We start from the raw sequence: 19455 nt of genomic DNA on the forward strand, positions 1-19455 counted from the left end.
TTGCGACATATCAGATTAACAATGTCCAAAAGCGTCTCGCAACCACAAGAAAAGTGATTATGACGGCCACTCACTATTTGACTGCAAGCCTCCACCGACTCAGGCAGCAGTACGTTGTGTAGCTCCTTCAATTTTCTCTGCCAGTGAGCAACTCGCTGATGTCATAGACCTACAGCACTTTTAAGTTCTTAATGTATAGCAGGATCTTGTGATCATTAAAGTACGTTTAAGTGGAAATGATAGCACCTTTTGTTGACCCTGAAGAAGCTGCTGTAACCAATCACTTCGCCATCTTGCCAGAAACTTTTCTCAGAATATATATCTCAGTTATGCAGACTCAGTTATGATGAGCTCCAGATCTGCTCATCAAGACTATACCACTATAATATACATTCCTCTTTCTCATAATCAAACTCCCTCATTACAAAACCTTAATCCCCTCCTACTCCTGCCCATTAACTTTCAGTGACTTGTACACAGGGGCAGTGAAATCTCTTTGAATAGCAACACTACCCAATTCATTACCTTTCAACAAACCAGTGAGTCTTACTTCAGTGGTTGGAAAGATGATGGAGAAGATCCTGAGAAGCAGGACTTACGAACATTTGGAGAGGCTTTGGAGAACATATGATTAGAAAATTTCAGCATGGCTTTGTCAAAGGCCTTGTGACAAAGGCTGTGCCTTACGAGCCTGATTGAATTTTCTGAGGATGTTACTAAATGTATTGATGAAGGTAAAGCAGTAGATGTAGTGTATATGGATTTCCGCAAGGCATTTGATAAGGTACCCCCATGCAAGGCTTATTGAGACAAGTAAGGAGGCATTGGATCAAAATGGACCTTGCTTTGTGGATCCAGAATTGGCTGGCCCACAGAAGGCAAAGAGTGGTTGTAGGCGGGTCATATTCTGCATGGAGTTTGGTGACCAGTGGTGCACCTCAGGGATCTGTTCTGGGACCCCTGCTCTTCATAATTTTTATAAATGACCTGGATGAGGAAGTGCAGGGATGGATTAGCAAATTTGCTAATGACACAAAGGTTGGAGGTGTTGTGGATAGTGTGGAGGGCTGTCAGAGGTTACAGCAGGGCATCAATAGGATGCAAAACCGGGCTGAGAAGTGGCAGATGGCGTTCAACCCAGATAAGCGCAAGGTGGAATGGTCATTTTGATTGGTCAAATACAATGGCAGAATACAGGGATCTTGGGGTCCAAGTCCATAGGACACTCAAAGCTGCTGCGCAGGTTGACTGAGCGGTTAAGAAAGCATACGGTGTACTGGCCTTCATCAACCATGGGATTGAGTTCAAGAGCCAAAAGGTAATGTTACAGCTATATAGGACCCTGGTCAGACCCCACTTGGAGTACTGTGCTCAGTTCTGATCACCTCACTACAGGAAGGATGTAGAAACTATAGAAAGGGTACAGAGGAGATTTACAAAGATGTTGCCTGGATTGGGGAGCGTGTCTTATGAGAATAGGTAGAGTGAACTTGGCCTTTTCTCCTTGGAGCAACAGAGGATGAGAGGTGACCTTATAGATGTGTATAAGATGATGAGAGGCATTGATCGTGTGGACAGTCAGAGGCTTTTTCCCCAGGGCACAGTTTTCATGTGCTTGGAGGTAGACACAGGAGATGTCAGAGGTTAGTTGTTGTTGTTGTTTTTTTTAAAACACACAGAGCAGTGTGTGCGTGGAATGGGCTGCCAGCGATGGTGGTGGAGGCAGATACAATAGTGTCTTTTAAGAGACTCTTGGATAGGTACATGGAGCTTAGAAAACTACAGGGCTAAGGGTAACCTTAGGTAATTTCTAAAGTAAGTACATGTTCAGCACAGCATTGTGGGCCAAAGGTCTTGTATTGTGCTGCAGCTTTTCTATGTTCTAAACACTCTTGCCATTTTGTTATGTTCCTCAAAATGGATGACCTCCCATTCTTCCACATCCTCACACGCACACTCAACTTGCCTATCCAGCAAAAAGCCTCTTTAAATTTACATTCTCATAATCCCGTTTAGCTTTGTATCATTGACAAATTTGAAAAGAAGGCATTTGGTCCCCTCGGCCAAAACACTGATATACACTCAATGGTCTTCGCTGGTGTAGCCCATCCACTTCAAGGTTCAACTTGCTGAGCATTCAGAGATGCTCTTCTTCACAGCACTGTTGTAATGCGTGGTTATCTGAGTTACTGTCACCTTCCTGTCAGCTTGAAACAATCTGGCCATTCTCTTCGGAGCACTCTCATTAACAAGGCATTTTTACCCAAAGAACGGACGCACACCAGATTTTGTTTTTGTTTTGTCGCACCATTCTCTGTAAACTCTGGAGACTACTGTGCTTGAAAATCCCAGGAGATGAACAGTTTCTGAGATACTCTGACACCAACAATCATTCCACAGTTAAAGTCACTTAGATCACATTTCTTCCCCCATTCTGATGTGTGGTCTGAACAAATGAACCTCTTGACCATATCTGCATGCTTTTATGTACTGAGTTGCTGCCATATGATTGGCTGATTATATATTTGCATTAATGGGCAGGTGTATCGAATAAAGTGGCCAATGGGTGTAGATTGTGAATACTAGGGTCACAAAGAATTGATCCCTGTAGTACCCCCACTCTCCACATTTTGCCTTCTGTTCAATAACCAATTTTTTGTGCAAGTATATTAGTCCATTACCATATATTAGCACATATCATGTACTCAAACATTGCTGACCAACCTCCAAGAGCAACATTATGACAAGTCTAATGAAAATATCAATATACACACCAAATGTAAAACACACACAAAATGCTGGAGGAACACAGGACAGGCGGCATCTACGGCAATGAATAAACAGTCAACACTTCCGGCCGAGTCCAGATGAAGGATCTTGGCCTGAAACGTTGACTTTTCATTCATTTCCATAGATGCTGCCTGATCTCCTGAGTCTTTTCAGCATTTTACGTGAGTTGCTCTGGATTTCCAGCATCTGCAGAATCTCATGTGTTTACGATTATACCTAATCTATTGTTCACCGTTATCAATTTTACTATTCATATCCGCAATGGAATTGAGGATTAGTCAAACATTGTATTGTTAACATATACCAATGTTGATTCTGCTGAACTGCAGTATTATTCACAAGGTTCTACTGCTACACATAGGGATTCATACTTAGGTTCATTTATTTATCATATGTACTTTGAGATACAGTGAAATGTGTCCTTTGTGTTAACAACCAACATAACCTAAGGATGTGCAGGGGGCAGCCACAAGTGTCACCACACATTCTGGCGTCAACATAACAAGTCCACAATGTTCAGTAGAACAACACAAGCAACAATAGGAGCAACAGAACACGTCCCGTTCTGCCCTCCCATGCACACACAAGACAGTCCTCCAACCTCAGGACAGGCTCCAGCCTCCAGCACACTGGGCCTTCGACTCACAGTTAGAGATAAACAAAGTAAACGTTCACAATTTTTTTTCCCCCATGGGTAGGGGAGTCTAAAGTTTTAAATTGAGAAGAGAAAGATTTTAAAGAGAACAGAGGGGAAACATTTTTCACACAGAGGTTGGTAGGCATATGGAAGAAGCTGACAGGAAAGCTATTGAGGCAGGGACTATTAGATCATTTAAAATTCATTTAGAGAGGTACATCCTGATGCCACCTGCCTCCTGACTCCATATTTTCTGACCATATTCAATGGTCTGGTATTGAAGATATTTACTGTTAAGATGGGAAATAGCTTCTTCCCCCAGGCTGTGAGACTACTGAACACCCTACCACCATCCAGGTCTCATCACGTATGAAGCGCCAGTAGCGTTATACTATTCACCTTTTACTTTGTGTTGTAATGCACCTTATGATAAACTTCAATCTTCTAGAATATATTTTAATATTTGTTAATTTATTTGTGGTAATATTACTTTATATGCTGTGAGTGAGTTTTATGTACTCTGTTGTGCGCCTTGGTCCAGAAGAACTTTGTATCGTTTGGCAGTATACATGTATATGGTTGAATGAAAATAAACTTGAACTTGATCTATTGAATACACCTGTCTAACTTCTGTCAATGCATTTCCAGCAGTCAAATAGGATAGAACATATAGAGTAACTGGTAGGGCTTAAACCAGGGATTCCCAACCTTTTTGTGCCATGGATTGCTATTATTAATCAAGGGGTCCATGGACCCCAGGTCGGGAACCCCTGGCTTAATGAATGTTGATCAACAGAGAGATCCTGAAGTTCAAGTCCACAGCCCCCTGAAAGTGGAAACACAGGTAGACAGTCGTTAAAAAAAATACATGGCATGCTTGCTTTCATAGGTGAGGGCTTAGTTTGCAAGAACTGGATCATTACATTGCAACTTGACGAAACCCTGTATAGGCCCCACTTGGAGTAACGCGTTCAGTTCTGGCCGCCACACTGTAGGTTGTGATAACACTGGAGAGAGGGCAGAGGAAGTTCACCAGGATATTGTCTGCATTGGATAATTTTAGTTGTGAGGAGAGATTGAAAAGGCTGAGTTTGTTTCCCCCGAAGCAAAGGAGACTGGGAGTTGACCTGATGGAGGTACATAAAATTATGAGGCAAACATAGGGTAGATAGAATCTTTTTCTCATTGTAGGAGTACCAAAGACAAAAGAGAAAGGAGTGAATTTTATAGGGGATTTGAGGGGATTTTTTTTGCACACAATGTGGTTGATACATGCAACTCACTACCAGTGGAGGTATCATAGTTATAGTGACAAACACACAAACAATCCCAATTAGTCCATGCTGACCACAGCATCCTCCCTGCAGGTCCCAGTTGACCACATTCAGCCCACAACTTTCCAAGGCCTTCCCCACCACACACCTATCCAAATGCCTCCAAAATGTTGCAGTTGTACCAGCCTCGACCACTTCCTTTGACAGTTCATTCCAGCTGCTCACTACCCTCTGTGTGAAAAAGTTACCGGCGTGGTACCTCTCAGATGGTGGAGTGAGATGCATTCTCTATGTTTAAGACACATTTAGGCAGACACAAGGCATAGAAAGAAACAGATCCAATGCCAGCTAATGGGACTAGTGCACATAACTGCTAAGCTGTAGGTATTTCATTTTAGCAGTTCTGTGAGAGCAGTCTGTTCTGCTTTTAGTATGGTTGGCTTTGAGCTAAAGATAAGGGGCCATGCTGTGTAACTTAGGAATGTTATGTCAGCCATTCAGGATGGTGGAATTGGAAGATGGTTCTAGAGAGCACTTGGTTCAGAGGTTTTGGTGACACACACTGGTGTGGATCGGGTCTTTTTGGTGGGAGCTGGGAGAAGACAGGAGGAGAGATGGCTGAGGATGTCATCCCTATTACACAAGGTATTTCATACAGATGAATGGCTTCAAGGAGGAAGGACCAACACTCCCATGAGGGAACCCATTTGTTCAAGGTGAATTTTGAGCGACATTCAGAAGGTGGTGTGTGCTTTCACGTAGATCGTGGGTCCAGCAGGTGAGTAAAGGACAACTTCAAGATGAGCTCCAACTTATGAGCACATCTGGACTGGGTTAATTATGATAGGCCCTTTTTTTTCTTTTCTTTTTCTGAATAACTGCTTCATAAAGCTGAAATTTATGAATATACTTTCTTTACAATTGTAAGCAGTGTACGATCTGTTATTTCTTGTCGATGGGTAACTGTAAGTGGGCAGCATTTATACAGTATTCATTCAGAATATTTTCCGGCTCTCTGGGTCTGGTGGGACCCAAGTCATATCGACCCTAGATGTACACAGAGTTCAAGAAAGGTGGTTTTCTCACTGGAGGTCCATTGGCTTGTTAGCAAAGGACTAACCAGCCATGTTTCTAGAGACACCTGGTTAAAAGGGGCTTCATGTCAATGGGCAAAAATGTAAATGGTATGGAGAATTGAAGGCAAGTTTCTGTGTCCACATCTCTTCCATTTCCACCTCAAGAAAATTGAACATTGAACAGTACACTACAGATACAGGCATTTTGGCCCACAATGCGGTGCCAAACCAATTAAATTAGTAATCAAATAGCTGACTGAACTTATCTCTTCTACCTACACAATGTCCATATCCTTCTATTTTCGTCACAGTCATATGTCAGAGGTTCCCAACCTGGGGCCCACAGAATCCTTGGTTAATGGTAGAGGTCCATGGCATAAAAAAAGACTGGGAATACCTGATCTCAATCAAAAAAGAAAAGCAAAAATTACCCTTTTGAAAACTCTAGAGACCTTTATCTCCAAGTGTTCTTCTCTCTTCACATATCAATTACATTCCCTCTTACCCAGATTAAAATGACCAATCTATAATTCACTGGACACATCTAGCCACATTAAATATAGGAAACTAGAATATTCAATAAGTGCAATAGCACATTATCAATGGGGTAAAGCTAACCTGGCTAAACCAGGCTTACAGTGGGCAAACAAATCAGTGCTTCGTGACTTCTGCTTCACAATGTTAGGAAAAGCTGACATCGAAGGATCAGCTATCTAGCTATCCCAAGACACCAAGTCGTTTTTTTTTCTAACAAATACTTAATAACCCCTCTTCCACCACTTCTCAGGGTTCTTTCAGAATGAATCTGTGCAACAGGGGATGGACATTTTCTCCAGAACCCACTGTCGACATCAAGCACTCTTACATCACCTTCGATCTGAAATTTAGATGGCTAGGAGATATTCCTCTTTTCCCTAATAAGCTGCAGCTGCAATTCCAAGTGAGTGCAATGCTCTGTTTATCATTCTCCACATGTAGTCGTATGACTGCAGACCAGTGACAGTTTTATGGAGGAGGCTGATACTCTGAAGAAAATGGCTGAGATTGTCCAAAGCACTTTTTTATAGGATTATTTAGTCAGCCGATAAATTTAAATAGTGTCATCTTGGACTGGATTTGAACGAGTCCCAGAAATGAAAAGTCAAGGTCTAATCGACTGCAGCACCCAGTTACCAACTGTACCTAATAAAGTGGCCACTGGATGTATGCATGCGATCTGCTGATGTAGCCCATTCACTTGAAGGTTTTACATGTTGTGTTCAGAAATGCTCTTCTACACACCACTGTTGTAACATGTGGTTATCTGAGGTACTGTCACCTTCCTGTCAGCTTGAAACAATCTGGCCAATTTCCTCTGACCTCTCATTAACAAGACATTTTTGCCCACGGAACTACTGCTCACTTAACATTTTTCGCACCATTCTCTATAAACTCTGGAGACTGTGCATGAAAATACCAGATCACCTGTTTCTGAGATACTCAAATTACCTCAACTGGCACCAACAATCATTCCATGGTCAAAGTCAATTAGATCACATTTCCTCCCCATTCTGATGTTTGGTGTGAACAAGAACTGAACCTCTTGACCATGTCTGCATGCTTTTATGCTTTGAGTTGCTGCCACATGATTGGCCAATTAGATATTTGCATAAATGAGCAGGTGTACAGATGTACCTAGTAAAGTGGCACATTCATAGCCTCACATCATTGTAAAGCAATTAGGTACCTTTTGAACATTGTTACGTTTGAAATTGGGAAGCAAGGCCAGTTAAGAAGATCTGATGAGAAGCATGGCCAGATGTTTAGTGTGTTAACTAAGCAACAAACATTGACTCTGAAGCTCTTTATTTATATGAAGTATCCCTTACAGATCAGTCAGGTGTACTCATGCCCTTAGCCAGATTATCGTGGGTTCATCCAATCAAGAACCTAGATCATGAAAGGGCATCATGGTAGCGTAGAAGTTAGTGTGACACTGTTACAGTTCATGGCATCAGAATTTGGAGTTCAATTCTGACAGCAGCTGTAAGGAGTTTATATATTTTCCCTGTGTTCTCGTGGTTTTCCTCTGGGAGCTCCAGTTTCCTCCCACAGTCCAAAGATGTACCAGTTAATAGGTTAACTGGTCATTGTAAATTGTTCTGTGAATAGGATAAGGTTAAATAAGTAGAATGCTGGGTAGCACAGCTCATTGGACCAGAAGGGCCTGTTCCACGTTGTATCACTAAATAAATAAAAATCCATGCTAATACTCCACTGCAGCAGAGAATATACTGTAGACAAAAGAAATAGTAAACCAAAGTCCTGTTTGCTCACACACTGAATGTAAATAATGGGTGACTTTTGCGGGTTGTCCCCAGCACATCCTCAGATTTCACTGTATGCTCCAATGTACATAATTGATAAATAAATCTCATCTTATCTATGCCACATGCTCTGTGAAAGGTCAATGCTCAATGGAATGCCTGAACATCACTAAAAAAGCTTTCCACCTCATTTTCAGAATCAGGTTTATCATCACTGGCATGTGACGTGAAATCTGTTAACTTAGTAGCAGCAGTTCAATACAATACATAATATAGAAGAAAAAATATTAAGTAAATCTTATTCAGTATACTTTATACAGTATACTTATATTGAATGGATTAAAAATCATGCAAAACACAGAAATACCATATTTTTTTTAAAAAGTGAGGTAGTGTTCAAGGGTTCAATGTCCATTTAGGAATCAGACAGCAGAGGGGAAGAAGCTGTTCCTGAATCGCTGTGTGTGTGATTTCATATTTTCATCCAGCAGAAATTTTCATATTTCTGCTTGATGGAAACAACAGAAGAGCCTAGAGATGCTGGAAATCCAGAGCAACACATATAAAATGCTGGAGGAACTCAGCAGGTCAGACAGTATCTACGAAAAGGAATAAATAGTTGACATTTCGGGCCTAGATCCAGTCCAGATGAAGTGTTTCAGTTCAAAACGTCAACTCTTCATTCCTTTCCATAGATGCTGCCCGACCTACTGAGTTCCTCCAGCATTTTATGTGTTACTCTGCTTTGTGGGAGTTTGCTGGGATTATTTAATTAGCTGACATATCTCCAATGTGACTACAATGCAAAATTATTTCACTGGCTTTACATTAATAGGGAACACGCGAGAAGGCACTACATAAATACACAGACATGTTTACCTCGAATTTAAATTCTGAACGTACCTTTGCAAGCATTCTTTTTCGCTGGCTACTGAAGTTGAATCGCCCTTTCATTTCTTCAAGATACTTTTTAAAAAGTGCTTCATCCGATGCTTCTACATATTTACGGCTCAGCTGCACATAGCAGCGCCATTTGGCCGAATCAAAGCCCCAGTGGCAGGTTCTCTTATCCGGTAACCTGTGCGAGTGCAACACGAACTTCTGTGGGGAAAACATCATGTGACAGTCCACACACTGAATACAGGCGGCATCAGGGTGGTTGTAAAGGTGTGGCACAAATAAACCTTGGCATTTCCCAAGACACCAATGCTCGACCTCAAAACTGGACCCGTTCTGCAACTGGGAAAGGCCTGCTTTTCCGGGGAGTCGGCTGGCTTCAGGGGGCAGGGTACCAGGGTGAACCAGGGCATTGCATAACCTCTGAGCATCAGTCTGGGTTATAAGTCCACAGGATGGAGCGTTAAAAGGCAAGATGCCCAGGACCTTGAGAATCTGTAGCTGTTCTGCTGTACACCTTGAACAATAAATGTACAATTCATCACATACAGCATTGATCTGTTGTAGCGAGAAGTCTCGAAGCACTGAATTTAAGACTTGTGGCAAGCATAACCTCTTCTCTCCACCAACCATGAAACATGAGATAGACTCTCCCTCAAGTAACGTGTGTGTGAGTTCAGTTGAACTGTCTGAGGGTATAAGCAGTGGGCCTGGCAACGCAGGGGGTGATCTCATGGGCACAAGCACTCCTGGCGACATGCATTCTTGGGAACAACGGGCTGAGAACGCTGCTGGCCCACCAAGGGAACTCTGACTGCTTAGATGGAACTGTGCCAAGGTGTGTTTCAGGGCTGGGTTAAGATCCAAGGGACGGACTCCAGACAGCAGGCATGCTTTGGACATAATTGCATCTGTACCTGATGTCTCCTCGTCTCCTGGGGCTTGGCCGCATTCCTGCTTTACCCCGTGGGCTCTGGGCACGTTTGTAATTCTACCATCCAATGCCTTTCCTGCGTTGCGTCTCTCTCCTACTGCATCACACAGAGGCTCCTTCTTCACCATTACTTCGCCCAAGGTTATTCCACCTCTCACTCTCAAAGCTCCTTGTGCACTTGCCATCTTCACTGGGAAAACAGCCAGACAGCGTGCTTGTTAGATTTCCAGACACAATATGAAAGTGGCGCGTTCCTGTAAGAATCAGGAGACAATGATCTTCTGCGTGCGTTTCAACATATTGTAGTCACACATCATTGAACAATTTCTCAAAAGTCTCTGTTACTTCAGCCAAAGGATCAGATTTGACTGCTCCCACGTTGAAATATCCGCGTTGCATTAATCCAATCCCACCAATGATACAAAGACCACACACACATACAGCCAGCCAGACACAGAGACAGTCAGACAGACACACACACACACAACACACACGATCTGCTCAGCAGGTGGCGAAGCGACCTGCTTTTCTAATAAATTACTCAGCACTGATTTTGATCCGTGGCCAGACAGAAGGAAATACGCCTTCCAACCAGAAAGCACTTGGAGCCGGAGCGCTAATTCACGTGGGATATGCCAAATGCGCGCCCAACAGTCCCACGGCCGAATTCAAACAATCCTCTCCCTTCACACGGCTGACTTTCAAGCCAAACCAGCTCCGGCTGCGGGTCAATGACGGCAGACAGTGGATGGGGCGGGACAATCCTTCCAGATGCTGATCGTTCTGCCGACGGTTTGTATTCCCAATAGGAACCCCTTCCACTTCCAGTGGAGGATGAAGGCGATGGGGTGGGAAGGTGGGTGAGGGGAGGTGGAGGCGGCGGTAGGAGGAAAACCCTGCTGATTGACGTCTGACAAGCTAGACGCGACCCCTCTTCAAGGCAGCTACCGACACAGCCTGCTGCCTGTCCCGGGCCTCGGGCCTCGGGTCGCTGGACGCCGGGTGGGGGCTGTCACCAGTCGAGCCTCCCTCCTTTCTGGAAACCTTTCCCCTGCCGCCGCCTGCGAGCTGTTGAGATCGTCACGGTGAGTAGAGGTTTAGATCGGTCCGGATCTTCTCCTTTTCTCCACCCCCTCCCACCCCTAACTCCCCCCCCACCACTATCCCCTCCCCTCAGCGACACGCTCGCACCTTGCCCTCCGCCACGGCCATTGACACCGCTGGCGTGACGTCACCGCCGCGCAGAAAGTGCCGACGTCAGCGCTCGCCCACCCTGAAACGCCTACGTCGCACGCAGACACGCGCCGCGGATTGGAGGGGGAGGTGGGGCGGGGACCGTGTCTCGTGATCACGTGACCTGCGGCGGCGCCTGTGATCACGTGATCCATTGGAAGGTGGACCGTCTGCTCGTCTGGAGGAGTTTCCTGTCACAGCAGGAGGAAGTTTCCGAGACAGGGCGGGGTAAATTCCCCTGGTCAAACCCGCCGGCCTCATCGCTGTCAATGATGTAATATCGATTTGGTGTACGCAGTTTGCATGCAAAGCTTTGGCAATTCCTCAAAACCTGCAGAAGTTCCTGCTGAAACTGCTCCGACTGGTTATGTCGTGGTCTGGCACAGGAACATATGAAGCAGCACAGAGTAGTAGACTCTGCCCAATACTTCAGGGGCACCTTCGTCCCCAGCTGGCTGACTGGTGCCTCAATAACAAACTCTTCCTCTTATGTCAGTGAAACGAAAGACACCAGGGAGACTGCAGCCTGGAGCAACAGACACAAAATACTGGAGGAACTCAGCGAGTCAGGCGGCATCTATAAAGGTCTCGGCCAAAACGTCGACTCTTCATTTCCTTTCCTAGATGCTGTCTGGTCTGCTAAGTTCCTCCAGCATTATGTCAATGAAACTAAAGAAGTAATTGTTGACCAGGAAGGGGAAGGAGTGCAAATATGAGCCTGTCTACTTTTGGGGAATTGATGGTAGACAGGGTCAGCTGCTTTAAATTCCTAGCTGTTAGCACATCAAGTGACCTGCCTTGGACCCAGCCATGCCTGGACCCAAGTTAGGGGGGCACCCCTTATCACTGAATGCTTTAACAAAATTCCACAGGCATATGGTTGAAAGTATCCTGACTGGTTGCCTCAAGGACGGGTATATCAGTTCAAATGTAGACAAACTTAAGAAGCTACAGAGATTTGTGGACTCTGCCCAATACCTCACAGGCACATCCCTACCCAGTATTCTCCATCTTCAATGAGTATCATAACTTTATACTGGTCGAGAGGCTTGTGAGTTTCTGGAGATCCCAAGAGTGATGTGTCTGGAGTTTAACTCCTGGTAGGGCCACCGATGGTGTTAGATGGTGACACATCACAATGGCAGTGAAGATCTAGAAAGGCTGCAGTGGTGAAGTTGTCTCCAGTTGTCTTGCATTTCATGACACTGGACCCTGATGCCAATCTGTCAAGGACTGTGTGGTGGCTGCCCGTCATCCATCCCCACATTAAATGAAGTCATGCACAGGTGTTCTCCATTAGGGGAAAACCCCCTTTGGAGAACATTATACTTAACACAAGTAATTGCACTACTGGTGGAGTGGTGCCATAACAACAACCTCTCCAACCGATGTCAGCAAAACTAAATAATTGATTGTTGACTTCAGGAGGGGGAGGACGGGTGATCTCGTCTACATTGCAAAATTGGAGGTGGAGTGGGTCATCAGCTTTAACTGACCGGACATGAACATATCAAATGACCTGTCCTAAACCCAGCACAAAGATACAACCAAATGCACCAATGGTCTTTACTTTCTTAGAAGGTTAAGCCATGGCACCACATCCCTAACAAGTTTCTACAGTCATACGATTGAGAGTGGCCTGACTAGTGTATAACATCAATTCAAGTGCACAGGAACATAAGAAGCTGCAGAGAGTAACGGACTTAGCCCAATGCATCACTGGCACATGCATCCATCCCCATCATCAGTAGCATCTACAGGATGTGGTGCCTCAAGAAGCCATCATCCATCAATGATCCCCACCATCCAGGCCATGCCATCTTCTCACAGATTCTGTTCAGGCAAGCGGTAAGGAAGCCTGAAGTCCCACACTAGCAGATTCAAAAACAACTATCCCTTCAACTATTTGGTTCTTGAATCAGCCTGCATATCCCTAATCACTACCTCATAATGTGGTAGACCACATTATGACCACTGCACTACAATGAAATTTGTCAATTTGTTCTAATTGTGTTTCTTCTTGTAAAATTTTGTATAATTCATGATTAAGCTATGTGTTTTCTTGCAGATGTTATGTATCTCCTGCTATGTGATGCTGCTGCAAGAATGCTTTCATTGTACCTGTACGTACATGCATTTATACATATGATAATAAATTTCACTTTGACATCCAGTTCTGTGTAATAGGAGATTGTTCAACACTCACCTACAGGGAGTCAGGAGGTGCTAGATGAGCCAAACTTATGGCTTCCTTCCACGATGCCTTCTATTCACCCATTGTAGAGAGACAAGTCACACACTGGATGCTCCTTCTCTGTTTTGAGTGGTCGGAGACCAGCAATCTGTCACTAGAGATGTTACATTCATTTTCAAGGATGTTTCATGGAATTTGCTCAGACGATTACCCAAGGAAATGTCTTACTGTGCTGTGGCTTCTTTCAGGACTTTGGTGTCAGATTAATAGATGGTGTGAGCAACCCACTCTTGATCAACAGACTCTTGTCAGTTGATCATGGTCTTTAGGTTTAGGGACAGTAGTTACCCTTCAACCATCAGGCTCCTGAACTAGCATGGGCAAGTTAACTCACCTCAACACTGAACTGATCACTGAACACAACCTATGGACTCACTTTCAAGGACTCTACAATTCATATTTTCAGTATTTATTTGTTGGTTTTGTATTTGCATAGTTTGTCTTTTTGTGCATATTGTTGCTTATCGGTCCTTGTGTGTACTTTCTCATTGCTTCTATTGTTGACTCTTTCACCAGACCGGGGCAAAGACATTATGTATGTATATACGTATAGCTCTTTGTTGCTATCCATTACTTAGTGTAATGAAACAACTTACACTTAACAATTTACAGCTTCAGACTCAGATCTTAACCATTGTAGAGGAATTGGCCATGTCCCTGATAACCCTGTCCAAGTTTTACAATTGACAGTACAGAGTCCTATCTGGTACAGCAGCTGCTCTGTCCCAACCACAAGAAATTACAGAAAATTGTGAATGCAGCCCAATCCAACACCAAAAGCAGCCTCCCCACATCCCCCCCCTCCCCCCACTGACTCCCTGTACACTTCCCACTGCCTTCAGAAAGCAGCCAACATAATCAAGGACCCCTCCCACCCAGGTCATTTTCTCTTTTTCACCCCTCTCATCAGGCAAAGATGTAATGATGAGGCTTTATAAGGAATTGTTCAGACCGGACTTAAGAATACTATGGCAACACGAGTGAATCTGCAGATGCTGGAAATAAATAAAAAAACACGAAATGCTGGCAGAACTCAGCAGGCCAGACAGCATCTATGGGAGGAGGTAATAACGACGTTTCGGGCTGAAACCCTTCATTAGGAGTCCTGATGAAGGGTTTCAGCCCGAAACGTCGTTATTACCTCCTCCCATAGATGCTGTCTGGCCTGCTGAGTTCTGCCAGTATTTCGTGTTTTTTTAAGAATACCATGAGCAGTTTAGGGCTCCTCATCTAAGAAAAGATGCACTGGCATTGGAAAGAGTCCAGAGGAGGTTCACAAGAATAATTCCAGAAATGAAAGTGTTAATGTATGAGGAACGTTTGATGGCTCTGAGCCTCTAGTCACTGGAGCTTCAAACAATGAAGGGGGATCTTATTGAAACCTATCAAGTATTGAAAGACTTACTATATGGAGAGAGGAAGTTTCCATTTGTGGGGCAGTCTAGGACCGAAGGGCACAGTCTTGGAATAATGGGATATTCCTTCAGAACAGAGATGAGGAGGAATATCTTTAGCCAGAGGGTGGTGAATCTGTGGAATTCATTGCCACAGACAGATGTGGAAGCCAAGTCATTGGATATATTTAAAGCAGAGGTTTCATTGCTTCTTCTTTAGTCAGGATGTCAAAAGTTACAGGGAAAAGGCAGGAGAATGGGGTTGAGAGGAATAATAAATCAGCCATGATGGAATGGCAGAACAGACTCGGGCCAAATGGCCTGATTCTGTTACTTCGTCTTATGATCTTATGGCGAGATACCTAAGCCTAAACAGGCTCAAGACTGCTTCTCTCTTGAATGATTATCGAACGAACTGTTTGTATGATAGAGAAACTCTTGACCTCTCGTTCTACCTCATCATGGCCCCTGTACCTTGTGTGCTGCACATAAGCACAGTGCTTAGTGTAATGCTTTGCACTGCCTGTGATCTGGTTTCAAACCCATTGCTGGTTTTTACATTCTCCCCATGACTGCATGGATTTCTTCTGGGTGTTCCCGTTTCCTCCCACGTTCCAAAGACATGCGGATTAGGATTAGTGAGTTGTGGGCATGCTTTGATAGCGGCACTTGCAGACTGTCCCCTGCACATCCACAGACTGCTGGTCATTGACACAAATGACACATTTCAGTCTATGTTGCGATATACGTGTGACAAATAAAACAGATCTTTAATCTTGACCTGTATTGCACTTCTGCGTGAGTACAACACTTTATTCTACATCGTACTGTATTTTACTTTCCTTTTTACTACCTCAGTGAATGGAATGATCTGTCTCGATGGCACACAAGCAAAAGCTTTTCACTGTATCTCAGTACATGTGATGATAATAAGCTAATTAACAATTCTCCAAACCCTGAGCTAAGAATCCTCTTGCTCCCAATGGCTGCTGCCAGGTTATCACTACTTGTATTTCTGATATCACTCAAGTTAATGTTCAAGTTTAATTATCATTCATCCTTACATGAATACCCAAACAAAACACATTACTCCAGGTCCAAGGTACAAAACACAGTATCAACAGTCATGCACCGTACAAGACAAATATTGCACATATAAGACCGCAATAAAATACAATCACACCATGACTCCATGAATGTTGCAGCAGTCATTTGAACACATTACGCTTGTCTTTGGCTGAGTTAACACTGGGGTCCAACATGGATGCCATGTTATACCACCTCTGGCTCTCCGGTGGAGCACTCAACTACAATGCCTCCCCTTGAGCAGCTACAAACAGGCAACTGCACAGCTCAAGGCCAAGTCCTCACTACTGCCCTGCAGTTCATTCGAAGTACATTTATTATCAAAGTATGCTTACATTATACAGCCTTGAGATTCATCTAATTTCAAAGTGTTCAATGACATGCCAATGACAGTCCTGAATTGAATTTGAATTGACTTTATTACTTACATCCTTCATGTACATGAGGAGTAAAAGTCTTTACGTTACAATGATAGTAATTTATAATAAATATTATGTATGACAGGGTAGTCAATATAACGTAGAAATACCTTTCTGAAATGATCTGTACAAAAACAGTGTAGACAGGGCACATTTGTTCCTTTTACTTACAGGCTCCGATTTAACATCTGCTGCAACCACACAAGCTCAAGTTCAAAGTTTATTATCGAAGCATGTAAACCTTCAGTAGCCACTTTATTAGGAACACTTTATACCAGCTAGTTAATGCAAATATCTAATCAACAATCATCTGGCAGCAACACAATACATAAAAGCATGCAGACATGGTCAAGAGGTTCAGTTGCTTTTCAGACCAAACATCAGAATGGGAAAGAAATGGGATCTAAGTGACTGACCATGGAATGATTGTTGGTCCCAGACGGGGTGGTTTGAGTATCTCAAAAACTGCTGATCTGGGATTTTCGGGCAGCAGTCTCTAGAGTTTACAGAGGATGGTGCAAAAAACAAAAAAAAAGTGAGTAGCAATTCTGTGGGTGAAAATGCCTTCTTAATGAGAGAGGTCAGAGGAGAATGGTCAGACTGGTTCAAGCTGACAGGAAGGTGACAGTAACTCAAGTAACCACACATTACAACAGTTGTGTACAGAAGAGTATCTCTGAACGCACAAAATGTCAAACCTTGAGGTGGATGGGCTACAGCAGCAGAAGACCACAAACATATTCAGCGGCCAGTCTGTTAGGTAGAGGTGGTATCCAGTAATGTGCTCACTAAGTGTAGATCACCAAGTCTTAGCACATTGCTATTTGAAAAAGCTTGTCAAGTCTTCGATTGGTTTAAAGATGCTTTAGAGTTACCTGAAAGAGATGGGGGACATTCTATATAAATCCAAGTATTCCTTTTGATATTTTTCTTTAAATGCTCTGAGGCGTCATTATGGCATAAAAGATACTGTGTTGAAACCTAGCAAATTTTTAAAGGCCTAGATAGAGTGGAAGGTAAGAGGACATTTACAGTAGTAGGAAAGCCTAGGACTAGAGGGCACCACCTCAGAATAGAAGGACAGAGATGAGGATTTTATTTAGGTGGTCAGTCTGTGGAATTATTACCACAGACGTCAATGAAAACCAATATACTTAAAGCGGAGGTTGATAAATTCTTGATTAGCAAGGGTGTCAGAGGTTACAGGGAGAAGGCAGGAGAATGGGATTAAGAGGGATATAAATCAGTCATGATGAAATGGTGGAGCAGACTCAATGGGCCAAATGGCCTAATTCTGCTCCTATGTATTATGGTCTTATGGTGAGTCTGTGGAACGTATTGCCACAGAAGGTTTGATATATTTAAAGCGGAGATTGACAGGATCTTGATTAATAAGGGCACCAAAGGCTATGGGAAGGAGGTAGGAGAATGGGATTGAAAGGGAAAATACATTAGGCATGATTGTCTAACAGACTCAATGGGCAGAATTGCTCCCCTCCCCTACCTGGCATTACCATGATCTCACAGCCCTCCCCAGTCCACCAATCACCTTGGAATCCTTTCTCACCACTGCCACTCCCCTCTTTACACTGGCCATCACCCCTCTCCACTCTCAGTCCTGAATCAATGGTTCCGTTCTTCCCACAGATGCTGCTCAACCTGTTCAGTTTCTCCAGTAGATTGTTTGTTGCTTCCTGTTTATACTTGTTCAGGCTAATTGCTCAGGGCATACGTCACTTTCTGAGATTGTCAATAATTCAATTCTCTTGAGGTATGATGCACTTGGGTGATATCTTGGTGGAACTTGTGAAAAATTCAAGGTTATCACATCAACAGAATGTAGGAGAATGAGGTACAACCTTACAGAAGTGTTTAAAATTTGAGAATCACAGATAAATGGATGGCAATGATCTTTTCTCCAGGGTAGATGAGTACAAAAATAGAGGTGAGAGGGGAAATATTTAAAAGAGTCCTGAGGAGCGACTATTCCACACAGAGGCTAGTATAGTTTTTCATAAATTCTATTGTATTTCTTTATTTTCCTGTAAATACCTGCAAGAAATGAATCTCAAGGTAGTATGTGATGATGGATGCACACTTTGATAACAAATTTACTTTGACTGACTATTACACAGAGAGGCAATAGCTGTGCCTTCAGCCAAGCAGGGAAGGGCACCTTCACAAGAGAACACAAACCGGTCTGGAACGTAGATGCAAACGGAATGAACAATCTGTTCTTCCAGGCCTCCTGCAAATCAAACATTTGGTAACATCACCTTTCACCTTTCTGCTAACTTCCTACGTTAAACAAAGTCACACACAGGCGTTGTCCATTAAGGGAATCCACACTTGCATCCAGTTATGTGGATCCCAGGGGAGTCAGCTCCTACACCCACCTTAAGACCCACCAAACACTGTAATTGGGACTAGCTTGGGTGAGGCATTTTTGTTGGGGTGGACTTGTTTCAATGTAGTACAACTCTATAACTCTGTGAGCTCCATAAGTTTCCTCTTTTTTCACATTAATTCAAGGATGGAGGTGACATTGGTGGTCACTCTTCGCTTGAGTATGCTTAAAGAAAGAAGATGCTAGCACGGGGGCTTGAGTGTGTCCTGGATAGACATGACTGTGTCGTCATTTGAAACTATTGTCTGTGGATTGTGTGAATCCTGTAAAACTGTAGTATTAGAACACAGAAATTTACAGCACATTACAGGCCCTTCGGCCCACAATGTTGTGCTGACCATGTAACCCACTCTATAAACTGCCTAGAATTTCCCCAGCACATAACCCTCTATTTTTCGATTGTAATTGTATTTTAACAATGTGATGCTGGAATCACTGATAAAATTTCCTTTGGAAAAGAAAAGGAGTAAGCACCCAAGAATCAGAATCAGGTTTAATATCACTGGAATTTGTTGTGAAATCTCTTACTTTGCTACGGCAGTATATTGCATTGTATAATAAAAAAACTATAACTTACAATAAGAAATATATGTATATAATTAAATAAGTACTACAAAAAGAGCTAAAATACTGAGTGCATGGGTTTATGGATGATTCAGAAATCTGAAGGCGGGGGGGAGGGAAGAAACTGTTACTAAAATGCTGAGTTTGTGTCTTCAGGTCCTTACTTCCTCCATGATGGTAGCAA

At 43.3% G+C, this 19455-nt stretch overlaps 1 protein-coding gene and 1 long non-coding RNA gene across 5 annotated transcripts in view; one reads left to right on the top strand and one right to left on the bottom strand.

Annotated features, from left to right (window-relative positions):
• Positions 1–11059, bottom strand: part of skila (SKI-like proto-oncogene a) — a 95398-nt gene extending 84339 nt beyond the window's left edge. For all 4 annotated transcript variants that reach the window (XM_073041651.1, XM_073041652.1, XM_073041653.1 and 1 more), the window contains exon 1: positions 8987–11059. In XM_073041651.1, coding sequence (XP_072897752.1) covers positions 8987–10099 — 1113 coding nt within the window. In that variant the 5' untranslated portion in view covers positions 10100–11059. The remainder of the gene's footprint in view (positions 1–8986) is intronic.
• LOC140725770 (uncharacterized) overlaps positions 10861–19455 on the top strand; it is a 106291-nt gene continuing 97696 nt past the window's right edge. Inside the window, exon 1 of the long non-coding RNA XR_012098459.1 lies at positions 10861–10999. This is a non-coding gene — a long non-coding RNA (uncharacterized lncRNA). The remainder of the gene's footprint in view (positions 11000–19455) is intronic.

Source organism: Hemitrygon akajei, chromosome 3 (assembly GCF_048418815.1).
Source record: "Hemitrygon akajei chromosome 3, sHemAka1.3, whole genome shotgun sequence".
Classification (NCBI taxonomy): domain Eukaryota; kingdom Metazoa; phylum Chordata; class Chondrichthyes; order Myliobatiformes; family Dasyatidae; genus Hemitrygon; species Hemitrygon akajei.